Source organism: Phlebotomus papatasi, chromosome 3 (assembly GCF_024763615.1).
Source record: "Phlebotomus papatasi isolate M1 chromosome 3, Ppap_2.1, whole genome shotgun sequence".
Lineage (NCBI taxonomy): Eukaryota > Metazoa > Arthropoda > Insecta > Diptera > Psychodidae > Phlebotomus > Phlebotomus papatasi.
The window spans coordinates 27,409,780-27,426,038 of NC_077224.1; the positions used below are offsets into that span (position 1 = coordinate 27,409,780).

The 16,259-nt window shown below is 40.5% G+C and overlaps 2 protein-coding genes across 2 annotated transcripts in view; both read left to right on the forward strand.

Moving 5' to 3' along the window:
• Positions 1-10,903, forward strand: part of LOC129807417 (RNA helicase aquarius) — a 79,432-nt gene extending 68,529 nt beyond the window's left edge. The window contains exons 5-6 of the mRNA XM_055856666.1: positions 1,237-3,755; positions 10,421-10,903. Of these exons, the coding sequence (XP_055712641.1) occupies positions 1,237-3,755; positions 10,421-10,855 (2,954 nt within the window). The 3' untranslated portion in view covers positions 10,856-10,903. The remainder of the gene's footprint in view (positions 1-1,236; positions 3,756-10,420) is intronic.
• Positions 10,904-10,968: 65 nt separating this feature from the next.
• Positions 10,969-11,948, forward strand: LOC129807421 (putative inner dynein arm light chain, axonemal). The gene is made up of 2 exons (XM_055856674.1): positions 10,969-11,837; positions 11,899-11,948. Exons 1-2 carry the CDS (start codon positions 11,088-11,090, stop codon positions 11,932-11,934), a joined length of 786 nt encoding a protein of 261 aa, XP_055712649.1. The 5' UTR covers positions 10,969-11,087; the 3' UTR covers positions 11,935-11,948.
• Positions 11,949-16,259: the final 4,311 nt, after the last annotated feature.

A 16,259-nucleotide genomic window follows, 5' to 3' on the forward strand; every position in this document is an offset into this window, starting at 1 on the left:
AAGAAATTGATGTGAATTGCCTACTATTGGGAGCTCAAAATAATTTTTGAAAAGCCCCTATTTGTATGCAAAATTTTTTCACGCGGTAAATTTGAAATATAGGTGACACTGAACAAAGACTGCTCCTGTGGGTATGCAATTTATCTGTGTCATTGGAGTGAATCGGGCTTTTTTTGGTTCCGAGAATTTCTTTGAAAGCGGAACTCCCTGCACGATAAGCTGCTTCTCGGCCTAAATCGTAAGTGTGTCTAGTGCATTTATTATTTCTATTATTATTATTATTATTATTATGGACTTCTCTTAAATCCTAAAAAATCACAGGCCCTTGTTATCTCTAAAAGATCTGCTAACTTTCCTTTAAGCCCTCTTTTTCTCCGCGGCGAAATCATTCCATTTACAGATCAGGTTAAAAACCTTGGAATTATTTTCAACAGAACCCTATCATGGTCAGATCATGCTACTTCCATTTGTCGTAAAATTAATTATTCTCTTTATACCCTTCGACGCTACCGGGACATTACACCCTATGACACTCGCCTGCTTCTCTCACGAGCGCTACTTTTGCCCATAATCTCTTATGGAGCTGAACTCTTTTTTTCTGCGGATGGTGAAACCATTCGCCGCTTAACGGTGATCTTTAATAACTGTGTGAGATACATCTGTGCTCTAGGCTCACGTGACCACATATCTCCGCACAGGGACGTTTTTGTTGGTTGTGACTTACCATCCTTCTTGCAGATGCGTGCCCTTATCTTTCTGCATCGCCTAATAACAACTGGGAGTCCGGCGTACCTGGCTTCCCTCTTGACGAGGGGGGGTTCGATCAGGGTTCGAGGATACCTGGTCCCTAGAGCGATGCAAGAGACGTTTTATCACACACTCTTTGTCAGAGGAGTATCGCTTTACAATTCACTTCCTCGTGATGCTCGCGCTTCTGTGAGAAACATTGCGGGTTATTTCAAGTCCAGGCTTGCTTGATGCGTTCTGCTTTTGTTTTTCTCATTTTTTTTCTCTTTTTTTTTGTAGCCACACACTTGTAAGAGGGTTGAACCCTATTTTGTGTTGGTATTTTGAATAAATTGAAATTGAAAAATTTCAAGTTGATGTTACTGTTTATCTTTATCATCGGACGTGAATTAAAATTTTTTATGGGTGAGCTTACTGCAGAAGCATGAGGTTGCAGTATACTGCAACTTGTGTAGAATTTATTTTGAATTTTGGTACTTGGGATTTCAGACGAAATCCGTCAGGATATTGAGGATGCCGTCAGTCGAATGTTACCGTGGGTGTCTGAAGAGGGGGAAATTGTGTATGGTGGATGGGCTCGAATGGCCCTTCCAATAGCATCCTTTGCTGTTGTGGATGTCTCTAAGCCACACATTGGTGAGAAGAAGCCATCGAGGGTGCGTGCGGATGTTTCAGTGACACTAAGTGTTCGCAAAGAAATCCAAGAAGAATGGGAAAATCTTCGACGTCACGATGTGTGCTTTTTGATCACAGTTCGTCCGACAAATCCCATTGGGACACGCTACAATCACCGTGAGCCCTTTATTCCGCAGGTAGGGCTTGTTAATGTGCGAGGGTGTGAAATTGAGGGGATGCTCGATGAGAATGGAAAGTTGATTGAGGATGGACCGGAACCGAGACCAATACTTCCTGGGGAAAAACGTACCTTCCGTGTTTGGTTGGATTGCAATCAATATCGACAGGATATGGATGCACTGCAAATTGGGAAGGATGATGTTTATGAGGGATTCAGTATTATTATGCGGAGAAAGCCAAAAGAGAATAATTTTAAGGCAGTTCTTGAGACAATTCGACATTTAATGAATACCGAATGTGTTGTTCCACCATGGTTGCATGACATTCTGCTGGGATATGGTGATCCGGGAGCTGCACATTATTCTCGCATGAAGAATCAGGCAAGATCATTGGATTTCAATGATACATTTCTCAGTATTGAGCATTTGAAGGAGAGTTTTCCGGGATATGAAATTAATTTCAAAGGGGAAAAGTTTATTCGACCGTTTAGGATTACATTTGAAAATGTCCCTGAAAAGGCTGAAGATGAGGATGAAGAGATGAGGGAGGATGAATTGAAGGATTTGTCCAAGACAATTACTGTGGAATCTTATGTGATTCCAAGTCGTGGTCCTTATGTTTACAATGAACCGAAAAAGAATACCATTCGATTTACCCCAACGCAAATTGAAGCTATTCGTTCGGGAATGCAACCAGGATTGACATTGGTTGTAGGACCACCCGGAACGGGAAAAACTGACGTGGCTGTTCAGATAATTTCAAATCTCTATCATAATCATCCGAATCAGCGTACATTGATTGTAACACATTCAAATCAGGCGCTTAATCAACTTTTTGAGAAGATCATGGCCTTGGACATTGATGAGAGGCATCTGTTGCGTCTGGGTCATGGGGAAGAAGCCCTGGAGACTGAGAAGGATTTTAGTCGCTATGGAAGGGTGAATTATGTTCTGGGGAAGCGTTTGGATCTCTTGACGAAGGTTCAGAAGCTCCAGGAGAGCCTAGGAGTTGCCGGAGATGTAGCTTATACTTGTGAAACAGCTGGATATTTCTATCTCTATCAGATTGTTGCACGTTGGGAGAAATTCACCAATAGAGTGCAACAAGTAAAGGATTCGCAAAATTGGATGAAAGTTTTTGCCGAAGAATTCCCTTTTGCCAGATTTTTCAGTGATGCTCCTCAGCCTCTGTTCAAGGGAATGTCCTTTGAGGAGGACAATGAAGTGGCCAATTCATGCTTTCGCTATATCTCCCGAATGTTCAGTGAACTGGAGGAATTCAGAGCATTTGAATTGCTAAGAAGTGGACTCGATAGATCAAAGTATCTCCTGGTGAAGGAGGCAAAGATCATTGCGATGACTTGTACCCATGCAGCTCTCAAGAGGAAAGAACTCGTTCACATGGGCTTCAAGTATGACAACATTCTGATGGAGGAAGCAGCTCAAATTCTCGAGATTGAAACCTTTATTCCTCTTCTATTGCAAAATCCAATGGATGGCTTCAATCGGCTAAAGAGATGGATCATGATTGGAGATCATCATCAGCTACCGCCCGTCATTAAGAATATGGCCTTCCAGAAGTACTCAAATATGGAACAATCACTATTTACGCGACTCGTGAGATTGGGCGTTCCGACGGTGGATCTAGATGGTCAGGGACGCGCTAGGGCGAGCATTTGTGAACTGTACAAATGGCGCTACAAGCAACTCGGTGATCTGACGCATATTCGTCAGTGGCCAGAATATCGAAAAGCCAATGCAGGATTTGCCTATGACTTTCAGATGATCAATGTTGAGGATTTCAATGGAGTTGGAGAAACTGAACCAAATCCATTTTTCTACCAAAATCTCGCAGAAGCCGAATATATTGTGGCTGTTTATATGTACATGAGACTCTTGGGATATCCAGCAGAAAAAATTTCCATCTTAACCACGTACAATGGGCAAAAGCATCTGATTCGGGATGTTATCAATACGCGCTGTGGGGAGAATCCATTGATTGGGAGGCCGTACAAGGTGACGACAGTGGACAAATATCAGGGTCAGCAGAATGACTATATTCTCGTGTCGTTGGTTCGAAGCAAAGCCGTTGGGCACTTGAGAGATGTCCGTCGTCTTGTGGTTGCAGTCAGTCGAGCTAGGCTAGGACTTTACATGTTTGGAAGGGTGTCTTTGTTCCGGAACTGCCTAGAATTGCAGCCGGCATTCAAAATTGTAAGTACCAATCTTTCGAATAATTATTCCCTATATTTTTATTTTTATTTTCTTAAAATTTTAAAATAATTTTTCATAAATTAAAACAGAAAAGAACAAAAGACCCTTTTCGTCAAATCGGCTATTAAATGAGATTTTTAAGAATATCGCATATTGAGAATTATTATACATTGCAAGTGTTGGCAGTTCAAATCCCCATTGGATTACCACAAAAAAAGTATTAAGTCTTAAACTTTTAACTTTCTGATACGAAGCAAAAAGTTGCGAACGACGTTTCATGATGCGTTGTTAGCAACAAATGCTGATACAAAGCAAATGCAGTTAGAACAGTTTCATTTTGACGGGACGAATTGGTGTTTCGTCCACTAAGAAAAAAGTAGCGAAACATGGACCTTGAGGAAGGGTGGCAACTCTTCATGTCCGGAGTGGTCCAGAAACGTCTCTACATATAGATGTGAGACACTCACGGGCCTCTAGCTGTCAGAGGCCTGGGAAAGCCTGTCAGAGGTTCTGGGGAAGAAGTTGACAGCCTGCACGAATTTCGAAATCCACGCAATTTGATTTTTTCGGGTGGCCCTCCCTGCATGGTCCCTGCTCTGTTCTGGGCGATTTTCACAATAGTCAACACCGCCCAGTACTCCTTCACTATGGAATAAGTATTCCATTGGTGGAGTCAGAGCCAAAGCCTCGCTGGAACTTTCGAAAGGCTAATTGGGATGCCTTTTCTAAGGATTTTGACCACGTTATGCAGTTTATTCCTGCACATACTGGTTCATATGAACGTTTTACTAAAGCAATGTTTGCTGCGGCAGGACGTCATATACCTCGTAGTTTTAGAAAGCAATACATCCCCGGCTGGAACGAGAGCTGTGATGAGTTGTACGAGGAGTACAACGCGACAAATAACAACAAAGTCGCTGCTCGCTTGTTAACGGAGTTGGATGACCAGCGGAAGAGAAAGTGGAGGGAAACTGTGGAGAACACAGACTTCACGCATTCCAGCCGCAAGGCTTGGAGGCTTCTCCGAAAGCTGGGCACTGATTCCAGATGTGAAGCCACAGTTAACAAAATATCCCCTAACAGCGTCGCCTCTCGGTTGATTCGGGTCTCTAAGACTAAACTATCGAAAGCTGATCTGGAGTTGACCAGAAGAGAGGTCCGATGCAAAAGAAAAACACTAACAGAGTCTTCCCTTTCTGGTAAGTTTTCTACTGCAGATTTGGAATGTGCTCTGTTAAGTGTAAAGTTGGGGAAAGCCGCAGTGTTTGATGGAATCTATCCTGAATTCATCAAGAACGCTGGTCCAAAAGTTAAGTGTTGGCTGGTTGAGTTACTCAACCGCATCTTGGATACTGGCCACCTTCCTAAACTTTTCAAGCGAGCAAAAGTGATTGCCATTCTAAAACCTGGCAAGGATGATACAGACGCCGTCCATTACCGTCCCGTCTCTTTACTCAGTGTTGTGTATAAACTTCTTGAAAGAATGATCCTTCACCGTATCCAACCTCATATTGACCGAGCAATCCCAATTTCCCAGGCAGGCTTCAGAAAACATCGTGGTTGCACAGAGCAGGTGCTGGCACTCACCTCCCACATTGAAGCCGGTTACGAACGCTGGCAGAAAACTAGTGTGGTGTTTGTCGACCTGACTGCAGCCTAAGATACTGTCTGGCGTGATGGACTCTTGCTCAAATTCATGGAGGTGATACCCTGTGCTAAGCTATCCGGCCTGCTAAACAACATGTTGTCAAACCTCTATTTCCAAGTGTTCCTTTGCAACAAAAGCAGTAACTAGTGCAGACTGAATGAAGGACTTCCACAGGGTAGCGTTCTAGCTCCTTCTCTATTCAATTTATACATAAGTGATATTCCACGGACCCAAGCCAAACAATTTCAGTATGCCAATGACTTGGCTCTGGCTGTCCAGTCGTAGTCAATCACTGAGATTGAAGAAATCCTGGAATCGGATCTTTCAACCCTCAGCACATACTTTCGCAGGTGGCGTTTGCAATCCAATCCAGCAAAAAACGGAGGCTTGCGCATTTCATTTAAATAATCGTGAGGCACACAGTAAATTAAATGTGTGCTTTTAGGGTGCTACAATCAATCATGTTGAGCACCCAAAGTACCTTGGTGTCACTTTGGATCGCACACTCACATATAAGCCTCATCTAGAAAAGATAGCCAAGAAAATCAGTTCCCGGGTAAATCTTATTCAAAAGTTAGCTGGCACAACTTGGGGGGCTGACACCTAGTCCCTTCGAACTGCCACGCTCGCACTTGTGCATTCTGCAGCGGAATACTGCGCCCCAGTCTGGCACAACAGCGCGCATATACACAAAGTAGATACGCAGCTGAATAACGCTATGCGCCTTATCACAGGTACAGTGAAATCTACACAATTGCCCTGCTTGCCGGTGCTGTCGAATATTGCACCCCCGAAATTAAGGCGCGAAGCGGCTGCGGTGAGGGAGTTCACAAATTGCAGAGAAAATGCAAATTCTCTGTTATACACTGAGCTCCTGGAATTGCCAAGCTGCAGATTAAAGTCGAGGAGACCACCCTGGACTGTTGATCCGTCTATCACAGGCGTGGACTTCTGTCTGGAGCAGAAATGGAAGGAGATCTGGAGTAGAGTCGCACCAGTCACTTGGTCCGGGACCCAATCTCTCGAGTTCCAGGCTTCGACTTCCGCCGCCGCGAGTGAGCAATGTTAAACAGGTTCCGCACTACGCAAGGAAGATATGCCTATTTGCTTCACAAATGGGGAATGGCTGACTCTCCAGAACGTGACTGCGGTAGTGCATTTCAAACGATGAGCCATATCGTGAACGACTGTCCAAGGCGAGGCTTTGTGGGTGGACTTGGTAGTCTGGACCGTTTACCTCAAGCGGCCCATGATTACTTAAGAAACGTAGATTTAAATTTATTACAACTCAGAAAGGCTATTTGTTTATATGTCTTGTAATCTTGTCTTTTATTAATTTATTTGCTATATTTTGCCGTCATACGAAAGAAGAAGCTGTCAGACAGGCTTTGTGATGTCTGAACACACATCGAGAGAGTGATGAGTATTAAGATCAAGTTTGATAGATCTACTCTGGCGGTGTTGCATGTGTATGCACCGAATGCATAGTCAGAGTATCGACCTTTCCTAGATAGAGCAATTTCTGAAGTGGATTCAGTTGTGTTGTTTGGAGATTTCAATACTCATTTTGATACTGATTCTGAGACATGAACTGGTATGACTAGAAGAAGCGGGAATCCTAACAAGATCAAGAACGGCGAAATGTTGCTGGACTTCTTCACAAAAAGGTATTCAATCATGAATACCTTTTTCCAGCACAAGTGTAGTAGGACTGTTGAGCCTGGAGGAGTTGGAGGGTGAAAGCCCGTCCTGACGAAGACTCTTCTAAGCCAACGGTATCAATCACTGTTCAGCTGTGGTGTAACTTTGAGCGGTGCTATAACTGCGGTAAACGTCAAATTACGAGATCATTATAATTCCGCTAGATGGGGTTGTGAGTGCTCGATGATTATCCAGGCGGACATTTGACCATGTACGAAAATCCCGTTAAATCATTCCTAATAACGGTTTTTCAAGGTCAAAGGTTAAAAAGACACTAAAGAGCGTATTTATAAAGCGAATGGGTTCATGTTTGGGCTCCTTGGAAAGGTATTGGAATTTCCTATAAAACTTAACCTGTTCCAATCGGTTTTGAATCGGTATTGGACCGGTTCGTAACCGATAACTAATTTTCATCCGAAAATCAATTCTATTACTTTTAAAACAATTTTGGGGATCTTGTGTATGATTTATGAATCGGTTCGAAGCGGTTGAGAACCGGTTACGAGTTCGAGCATTTCGCAGAGCTTGGGACGCTTTGCCACCCCCTTATTTAAATAAAGAACAATGGTAAATAGAATAATCAAGAAGTACGCAATTATTATTTTGGTCCCCATTTATCCCACTTATCAATCTGATCAATCTGTTAGGTGATAATTGTAAAAATCGCACTAGTTGTAATAAATACTAATAATAGTGAGTCACATGACTGCCATAAACTAATTGAGATGCATCTATATCTTTTGTCAATAAATGATGATATTTATTGATTTTTTTTAAGAATAAGTCTGTAATGTCTGTCATAAATGATAAATTGAGTAATTAAACTAATAATCAATACATAATATCCATGAGACATTTTAAACTCTTTGATATGTTGTAGAAGTATTAGGTGAGATTCTTAACAATCTCACCTACTATAATCCTAACAAAATTTCATGTCGTCCGATCGACCTCAAATTTGGCCAAAATGTGTTTCGCCACTTCCTGATTCCGAATATATATGTGGCTAAGTTACGTTCCCGGCCGGCCGGCCGCTCTTTGGAGCTTAATAGCTCCTAAACTAAAAAAGATATCGACTTGCGGTTTTCGGCAAAGGTTATATATCGGGTGAAAATTGCAACTTGGTGCATTGACCCCCCACCCCCCACCCCTCCTTCCGCCATTTTGAAGACCCCCCTTTTTTTGTTTTCTCAATAGCTCCGCCCCTATGGCATCGAGCGGGCTCAAATTTTAGTATGTTATAGCTGGGCCTTAGAGCTTTCCATCAATACCAAACTTAAGGTGCCCTGACCCCCCAGACCCGAGCTATAAGGGTCCAAAAAAAATTTCTTAAAATGGCCATAACTCCGGTTCTAATTGTCAGAATTTAAAAAGTGAGGGCGTTTTGGAAAGCTCTCGTGAAATGCCACTTCCCCTTCTAACATCGCAAGTTCATAAAACCACCGCTAGGGGCGCTATTATTAAAAAGAAAATTTTTAAATCTTATAAGTTAAATAACTCAAAAATTCCATTGTGCATCGGGCTGAAATTTTAGTATGTTGTAGCCGTTGATTATACCTATCAAACAAAAAAAACCTTAAGTCGATCCATAACCCCTGACCCGAGCTATAAGGGGTCAAAGTTCGAACATTGACCGGCCTCTATCTCCGGTTTTAATTAACATAGCGACCTAAATTTTACCTTTTTGGTTTCGTCTCGATGAGCACTTTCAGATGGAAGTTCAAAAAGTCACCACAGGTGGCGCTGTGATAGCGTCAAAATTCATCGAAATTCAAAGTCACTTTTCTCAAAAACGGCATTGTGCAAGTTAATGAAATTTTAGTATGTTGTAGTCCAGTCTAGGACGTTTCCAAAATGGTGCGTATGCGCGCTGTGGTTTCAATAGAACCGGAGATATGAGGGGTCAAAGTTCACAAAATTCAAAAAATCATATCTCCGGTTCTATGTGATCGATTTTGATGGGTGAGGGCTTGAACGAAAGATCTCACCAAATGCTACAACTTTCTAGAACATTTGAACTTTGTGGGACCAACACCAGGGGCGCCACAGTCGAAAAACCAATTTCAATATCACATAACCTCAATTATCTCGACTGTCGCTGAACCAATTTTGATGATTACTTCGACATAATTGTAGAGCACATTTGTCTCTACATTTCGTCCATACATCATTTTCCACTCAGACTACGCTATCACTTCGATTTTGCCGTTTAAGTGTGAAAAAATTGATTTTTCCCATAATAACGCTTTGAAATCACTCAGATGCCAATTTGACTGCCTCTACTCCAGCAAGACACTTAAAATAGGGTTTTAAATGGAAAGTCCCACAAAATACAACAATTCCTTGATATAGTTGAAGTTCAACAAATGACTACTTGGGGAACTCTGGATGAAAAAACGATTTAAGAAACAAAAAACCTCGCTTATCTTGGCTTCTGAGTAATCGATGAGATCATGTTCTATGGGAAAATTATAGAGAACATTCTGGTCTACATTTCACCCATATATCACTTTGCTATCAGTTCATCCAAATCCTTGATATTTTGGTTTAAATACAAAATTTGTATAATTTCACGAATTTGATTCAAGATAACTGAATGGCGTCTCCCAACTTCAGCTCTAAATCGAATTTGCATGCACTCCGAGTTAGCTCACGTTAAGAATCTCACCTACATAAGCCGGTTAGGATTATCTGTCCCTTTTTAAATGCTGCAGTGTATATCATTTTATCCAATGATGCCAAGTTATTTCATGAAATCTTTTATACTGTGGCCAATAATTAATTGTTGTTAAGCGACATAAAATGGCTTTCGCATAGGGTAAGTGTGCCAAATTTTGGCATAGTTGCATGCAAGCGTCAAAGTCTCAAGTTTGAAATGTAATATCTTTAATAGAAATTGATATTTTTATTCCTTCTACTTAAGGAGTGTTGCTTAGAAGCTTGTAGAAAGTTTATCGTCTTTATTTACTTTAAAATCATTCTTAATACATTTTAAAATGAATAAAAATATAGACATAGCTTTGGTGCCCTATTTCGGCCACCTTCATTCTCATAGTTCCATGCCCTTCGGGAATTCTTCCAATGTCTTTTTCACGTCATCTCGTTTGTCGAAGCTACATTTTTTGTTATTCTTTTGCATTGTATAATTTCTAGAGTATGTAAAAACTAAAAATTCACGGAAATTCGAGGAACAAAAAATGTGGCCGGAATTGCAAGCTGGCCGAAATTTTGCACACTTACCCTATTATTTGTTATATATTCTAGAAGAGTTTCTGATCCAATTCGATGGTATTTTATGATGAAAAATTTTCTCTAGCTTCTCAATCGTCCTCTGGATCTGCAAATTCTCCCTCATGAGACATTCCCGTGCGAGAGGAGAGTCGATGATCCTCTGCCAGGAAATGTCCTGAGTGTGAGTCATATGACGCAAATGGCAGAGTATGTGTATCAATTTTATATGCATCGTGTTAATGAGATGAAAGTTGCCATGGAGACAATGCAACAGATGTACGCAAAGACGCCTGAAGATATTTTCAAGGAGCATCAGGAAATTGATCCAGGAGCTCCGGGGCAAGAGAAGAAGGGCGGTGAGCTGGACAGGGGCGATGGGGAGGCGGCTTTTAGAGCAGCACCGATTCTCAATGAAGTTGAGGATGTTGATACGACGGAAATGGAGATGAAGGGGAAGAGTGAGGTGAATCAACAGGAGGAAATAGCCGATGAAGAAATGCCAGAGGATAACGGTAATTAGAAGAGTGTATGGGAATTGAGAAATAAAGGAAGTGGAATTAAGTGAGAAGAACTTGAGGAATTTCTTATGTGGGGTTACCAGGAAAGCCTTCGATCTAACACATTTCATAGCAACATAATAAATATTTTCACACTTTTCCCTAACAATATTCACATTTCACAAGAGCAATCGGGGTTGTCTTTTTGGGAGTCTTTGAGGGAAGTTTACTAGGGAAAGAATTTTCAGGAAATCAATGGCTGAGGGAGGAATTGAGATTCCATCGAGTAGGAGTACTCTGGTAAAGTACAATAATCCTGTTCTTGTCGTGACACATGCCGACAAGAGACCGGCAACAGCAGGCGTCTTGGGAAGTCCAACGAGCGCCGAATTATCGCCCAGGAGTAAGACATCTCCGGGAACAGCACCGCCTGGAGTCACGGAGAGTCGAAAGGAAGCTGAAGAGATCCTGAATTCCGTCCTGCCGCCGAGATGTTGGGAAGAAGATGGTCAAATGTGGATGCAAACGGTGTCAAGTACACCGGCCACACGCCAAGATGTGATAAACCTCCAGGAAATGCTGGACACGAGATTGCAGCAGACTCAAGCGAGAGAAACCGGTATCTGCCCAGTTCGTAGGGAACTCTACATGCAGTGCTTCGATGAACTTATCCGCCAGGTCACAATTAACTGTACAGAACGAGGACTTCTTCTGCTGCGAGTTCGAGATGAAATAGCCATGTCAATGGAAGCTTACGAAACCCTCTACTGCAGTTCAGTGGCCTTCGGGATGCGAAAAGCCTTGCAGGCACAAGAAGGCAAGGAGAGTCTCCAGTTACTGGTCACTGTACTCCAAGCGGAGAAGAAAGTCCTCGAGAATACAATTAGTGACATGAAGATTAAAGCTGATCAGGTGGAAAGACGCAATGCTGAACTCAGAGCTTCGGAGGAGAAGAAGCACGCTGAAGAAATTGCCTTCCTGAAGAAGACCAGTGCACAACTCAAGGTAGACCGACGAAATGGAAATTTCCATTCGGATTTTACTCCAATTCTCTTTTCCTTTTCAGGCTCAACTGGAGGGTATAATTGCTCCCAAAAAATAAAAATACAAGACTGTACATTCTAAAGAAGGACTAAGCACAAAGGTAAGGAAAATTTTAAACAATTTAGAAAATTTCTTTTTCTTATCCTGATTTATGTAAATATTTAATCCCATAAAATATTTGAGTCCCAGTCTTTGATTGGCTAAAGCATGATATACAGTGCCCGCTCTCTAATCCGGATCGGCGTAATCCGGACAAGTTATCGACGGTTACATTTAAAATAATTTTGAGGTCATGTATGCATGTCTATACACCGGATAATGAATTATCTTGTGATGTTTTTGTTTAATAAATTAAGTATAATAGCATAGAATTCTCTTATTTAGGGTAAGTGTGCCAAATTTCAGCATAGTTGCATGCAAGCGTCAAAGTCTCAAGTTTGAAATGTAATATTTTAAATACAAATTGATTTTTTTATTCTTTCTTCTTAAAGAGTGTTGCTTGGAACCTTGTAAAGAGTTTTCCGTCTTTATTCACTCTATAATCATTCTTAATACATTTTAAAATGAATAAAAATATAGACATAGCTTTGGTGCCCTATTTCGGCCACCTTCATTCTCATAGATCCTTGCCCTTTAGGAATTCTTCCAATGCCTTTTTCACGTCATCTTGTTTGTCGAAGCTACATTTTTTGTTATTCTTTTGCATTGTATAATCTCTAGAGTACGTAAAATATAAAAGTTCATGGAAATTCGAGGAACAAAAAAGGTGGCCGAAATTGCAAGCTGGCCGGAATTTGGCACACTTACCCTATGTCTTTTTAATCTTTTTTAAAATTTTTATTCTAATTCTATAAAAAAAAACTTGTATTATATTTTCGAGACGTTGAACAAATTCAAAAAATCCATCCGGATTACGAAGCGGACATCTGTCATATTGTCTCCCAATCATCCGAATAACGAAGCAGGCACTGTACTTTCAAATTTCAGCCAATCAAAGAACGCAATGAAACTTCAAATATTCTATGTAATTAAATATTGAATTACATGTGAACAGTGCTTAATAATTTAAGAAGTTTAATATTATTGAAAAATGTAACAAAATTCAAATTTCGGTTTCAAAAAATAAAAAAAAAACTCAAAACTTGATTATAAATTGTCGTTAAAAAGCCAATAAAAGGAACGCTCCAAATCGATAACAATCCAAGTAAACAAATCGCAGTAAATTCTCCTTCAAAAATCCATCTTTGAAAACACAAGAAAGTATTGTTCTGTTCCCCAAGAAGGAAATGTTGTGGAATCAAATCAGATCTGTATAAAAAGATTTTAGTTCACATTTCTAATTATATTAGTCAGAAAAAACATGGGCGTACCCAGCTAGGGGCAGGGTCTAGAAGCGTGAAAGAAGGCAAAAACGAGTGATAAGCCCAGATAAGCTTATGGTAGCTGAGCTTCTTTACAGGTGACCTCGAAATGCGTGAAAATTCGATTGTGAATTTAATTTTGGAGGTAAAGAATCGCGTCGAGTAAACTGTTCTCGACAGTCGAAATGGATGAAATTGGCTCGACGCGATTCTTTACCCCCAAAATTCAACTCACAATCGAATTTACACGTATTCCTTTCGAGTTGTAAGCACCCCGAGTTGCACGCATTTCGTGGTCACCTGTAAAGAATCTCAGCTACCATAAGCTTATCTGGGATTATCACTGGTCATTTTCTATATTAAACAGTCTGAGTGGGAAAGGCCAACAAAAGAAAAAAAAGTTCATTGAAATCGGTTAATAAACTTAAGTGATAGAGTCCGGTCCATATGGGTATAGTAAGGGTCGGGGTACAGTGGGTTGGGGTAGAGACGGATGGGACCCATTTTCAGAAAGATCATGCTCTCAGATACAATATAGGGAATATAGGCTAAAATTTCATCGAAATCCCTTTATAAATACAGAAAATGCAGTCTGGTCAAGACATTTTTGATTATAGCTCGGGTCAGGGAACATCAAGGGAGGAGTGCGACCCACCGTTGGAAAGGCCTCGACCCCAGCTACAACATATTAAAATTTAAAGAAAAAGCATCGTCTGGTTTTTGAAATATTCGAAATCGATTAATCGAAAATCGATTTTTCGATTAATCGGACCTTCGATTAAATCGGATAATATTGGGGTGTCACAAGGGTTGTAGTGTTCCACGAGAGCTTTCCAAAACACCAAATTTTTTTGCATTCCGATAATTAGAACCGGAGATATCGTCGGTTGCGTCTACCTCTGTCGTATCTGCATTTCTCTTGTATATGCTTTTGATGCAAGCTACAACACAGACGTCCTGTCTTGCGTGAAATGCTGATGCAAAAGAAGTGCAGATACGACAGAGGTAGACGCAACCGACAATATGACCATTCAAAAATTCAATTTTTGACCCCCTCTAGCTCTGGTCAGGGGGGGATCGGAGGGGGTGAAGTTTGGTATCGATCGAAAGCTCTTAGACCCAGCTGTAACATACTAAAATTTGATATCGATCCATGCCATAGGGGCTGAGTTATCAAAAAAAAATTTTTGGTGGTGTTCCAAAATGTCGGAAAGGGGGGTGGGGGGTAGATTTGACATCATCAACTTCTAGCGGCCCAATGACTTTTAACCTTTGCCGAAAACCGCTTGTCGATATCTCTTTCCGTTCTCTCTCCAGAAGTCGAAATGTAACGGACGGGACGGGACGTCCACGAAAATCGATTTTTGGTGCACATGATTTTCGTCAGTAGGTTGGAATAACCGACTATCGCCATGTTTAGGAAAAAATAAAATTCATTTAATCATAACTTTTGAATCCTTGTTACAAGATAAGTCAAATTTGACACAAAGTTACTTAGATGTATTGGCTCTAGATACGTGAAAACAATAATCCTAGAACATAACGCTGGACTACTTAAAAAACTGATTTTTATTAATAATGCAAAAATAACCATTTCGTCGCCACTTTTTACCACTTTTCGCCAGTTTTGTAAAATTTGTAACCACTTCTCGCCACCTACTTGAAAAGAACCACACTCGGTTATTTTAGGCAATGCTATGAAAAGAATACATTCACCATTTCTCTTTCCTTGTGATCACTTTATTATTACTCTCTTTAAATGATTTTTCTTCACTTTTATTTGAGAAATCAAATTATGGGGCTTTTGCAGAAAGTAAACAATGCAGATTTGACAACTGAGAATGTACGAAGTGAAGTTAGCGTCGCCTATTGAAAAGATATGGCGACAGGTGGTAAAATCAATTCCAGAATATTACCACTTCTCGCCATGCCTCATTTTTATACAAAAATAATATAAAATGAAATATTAATTGACTAAATACAAATTTTATGTATTCCACAAGTGTAATTAAATATCCAATAGACAAATTATTTACCCAAATAGGTATTTTTGGCCTGATGAAAATTTGACGACACTTAGTACATTTGGTAAGAGATGTTGGATTCGATGCACTTGCTTAAAATATTGCTCTAAAAAGTGATCAAAATCGTGAATCCAAAACGAATAATAATTATTTTTCGATTCTATGCGTAGAAGCAGAAACAATACAAAAAAATTGCGACTCATTTATTTCATAAATTGCGAAAAATAGCGATTTCAATGTAAGTGGCGAGAAGTGGGGCACTGGCGAGAACTGGTGATTCCACTCTACGGCCATTAATGTGTAAGGTTCCCGTCTTAAATATTTATTGTTTTTCCTCAGTATTTGGGAGATATTTTAATTGTATAGATTGATGATTTTGGTATATATTTTTGTGGACGTTTTTGGTTTTTAAAGGATTTTCTACACAGGATACTGGTCAAAATAGGCCTAAAGGCCTAAGACCTTGGTAAGGGGGGACAGGTAAGGGGGGAAACAAAAAAAATGATTTTCGTGATCTATGAGTGTCAAAACGTGTACATCCAAAATTTGGGCCCGATCTGACGAGGTCGGATTTCACCTGTGACCACAAAAGCTGAGATTGTAAAGAATCTCAGCTAACAAATGAGAAGTAAAAAAACATATTTGGTCAGCAACAAATAAAATTAAGTTAGACCAGTAAAAAAATAAAAATCTTTTCAAAAATGGGCTTAAGTTTTCAACCCATATAGGGGAGACTGGGGTAAAAAGTCACAAAACGGATATTACGTGAGATTCTTAACAATCTCACCTACTATAATCCTAACAAAATTTCATGTCCTCCGATCGCGCTCAAACATTGCCAGAATGTGTTTTGACGCTTCCTGATCACGAATATATGGGGGGCTAAGTTACGTTCCCGGCCGGCCGGCCGTCCGGCCGCTCTTTGGAGCTTAATAGCTCCTAAACTAAAAAAGATATCGACTTGCGGTTTTCGGCAAAGGTTATATATCGGGTGAAAA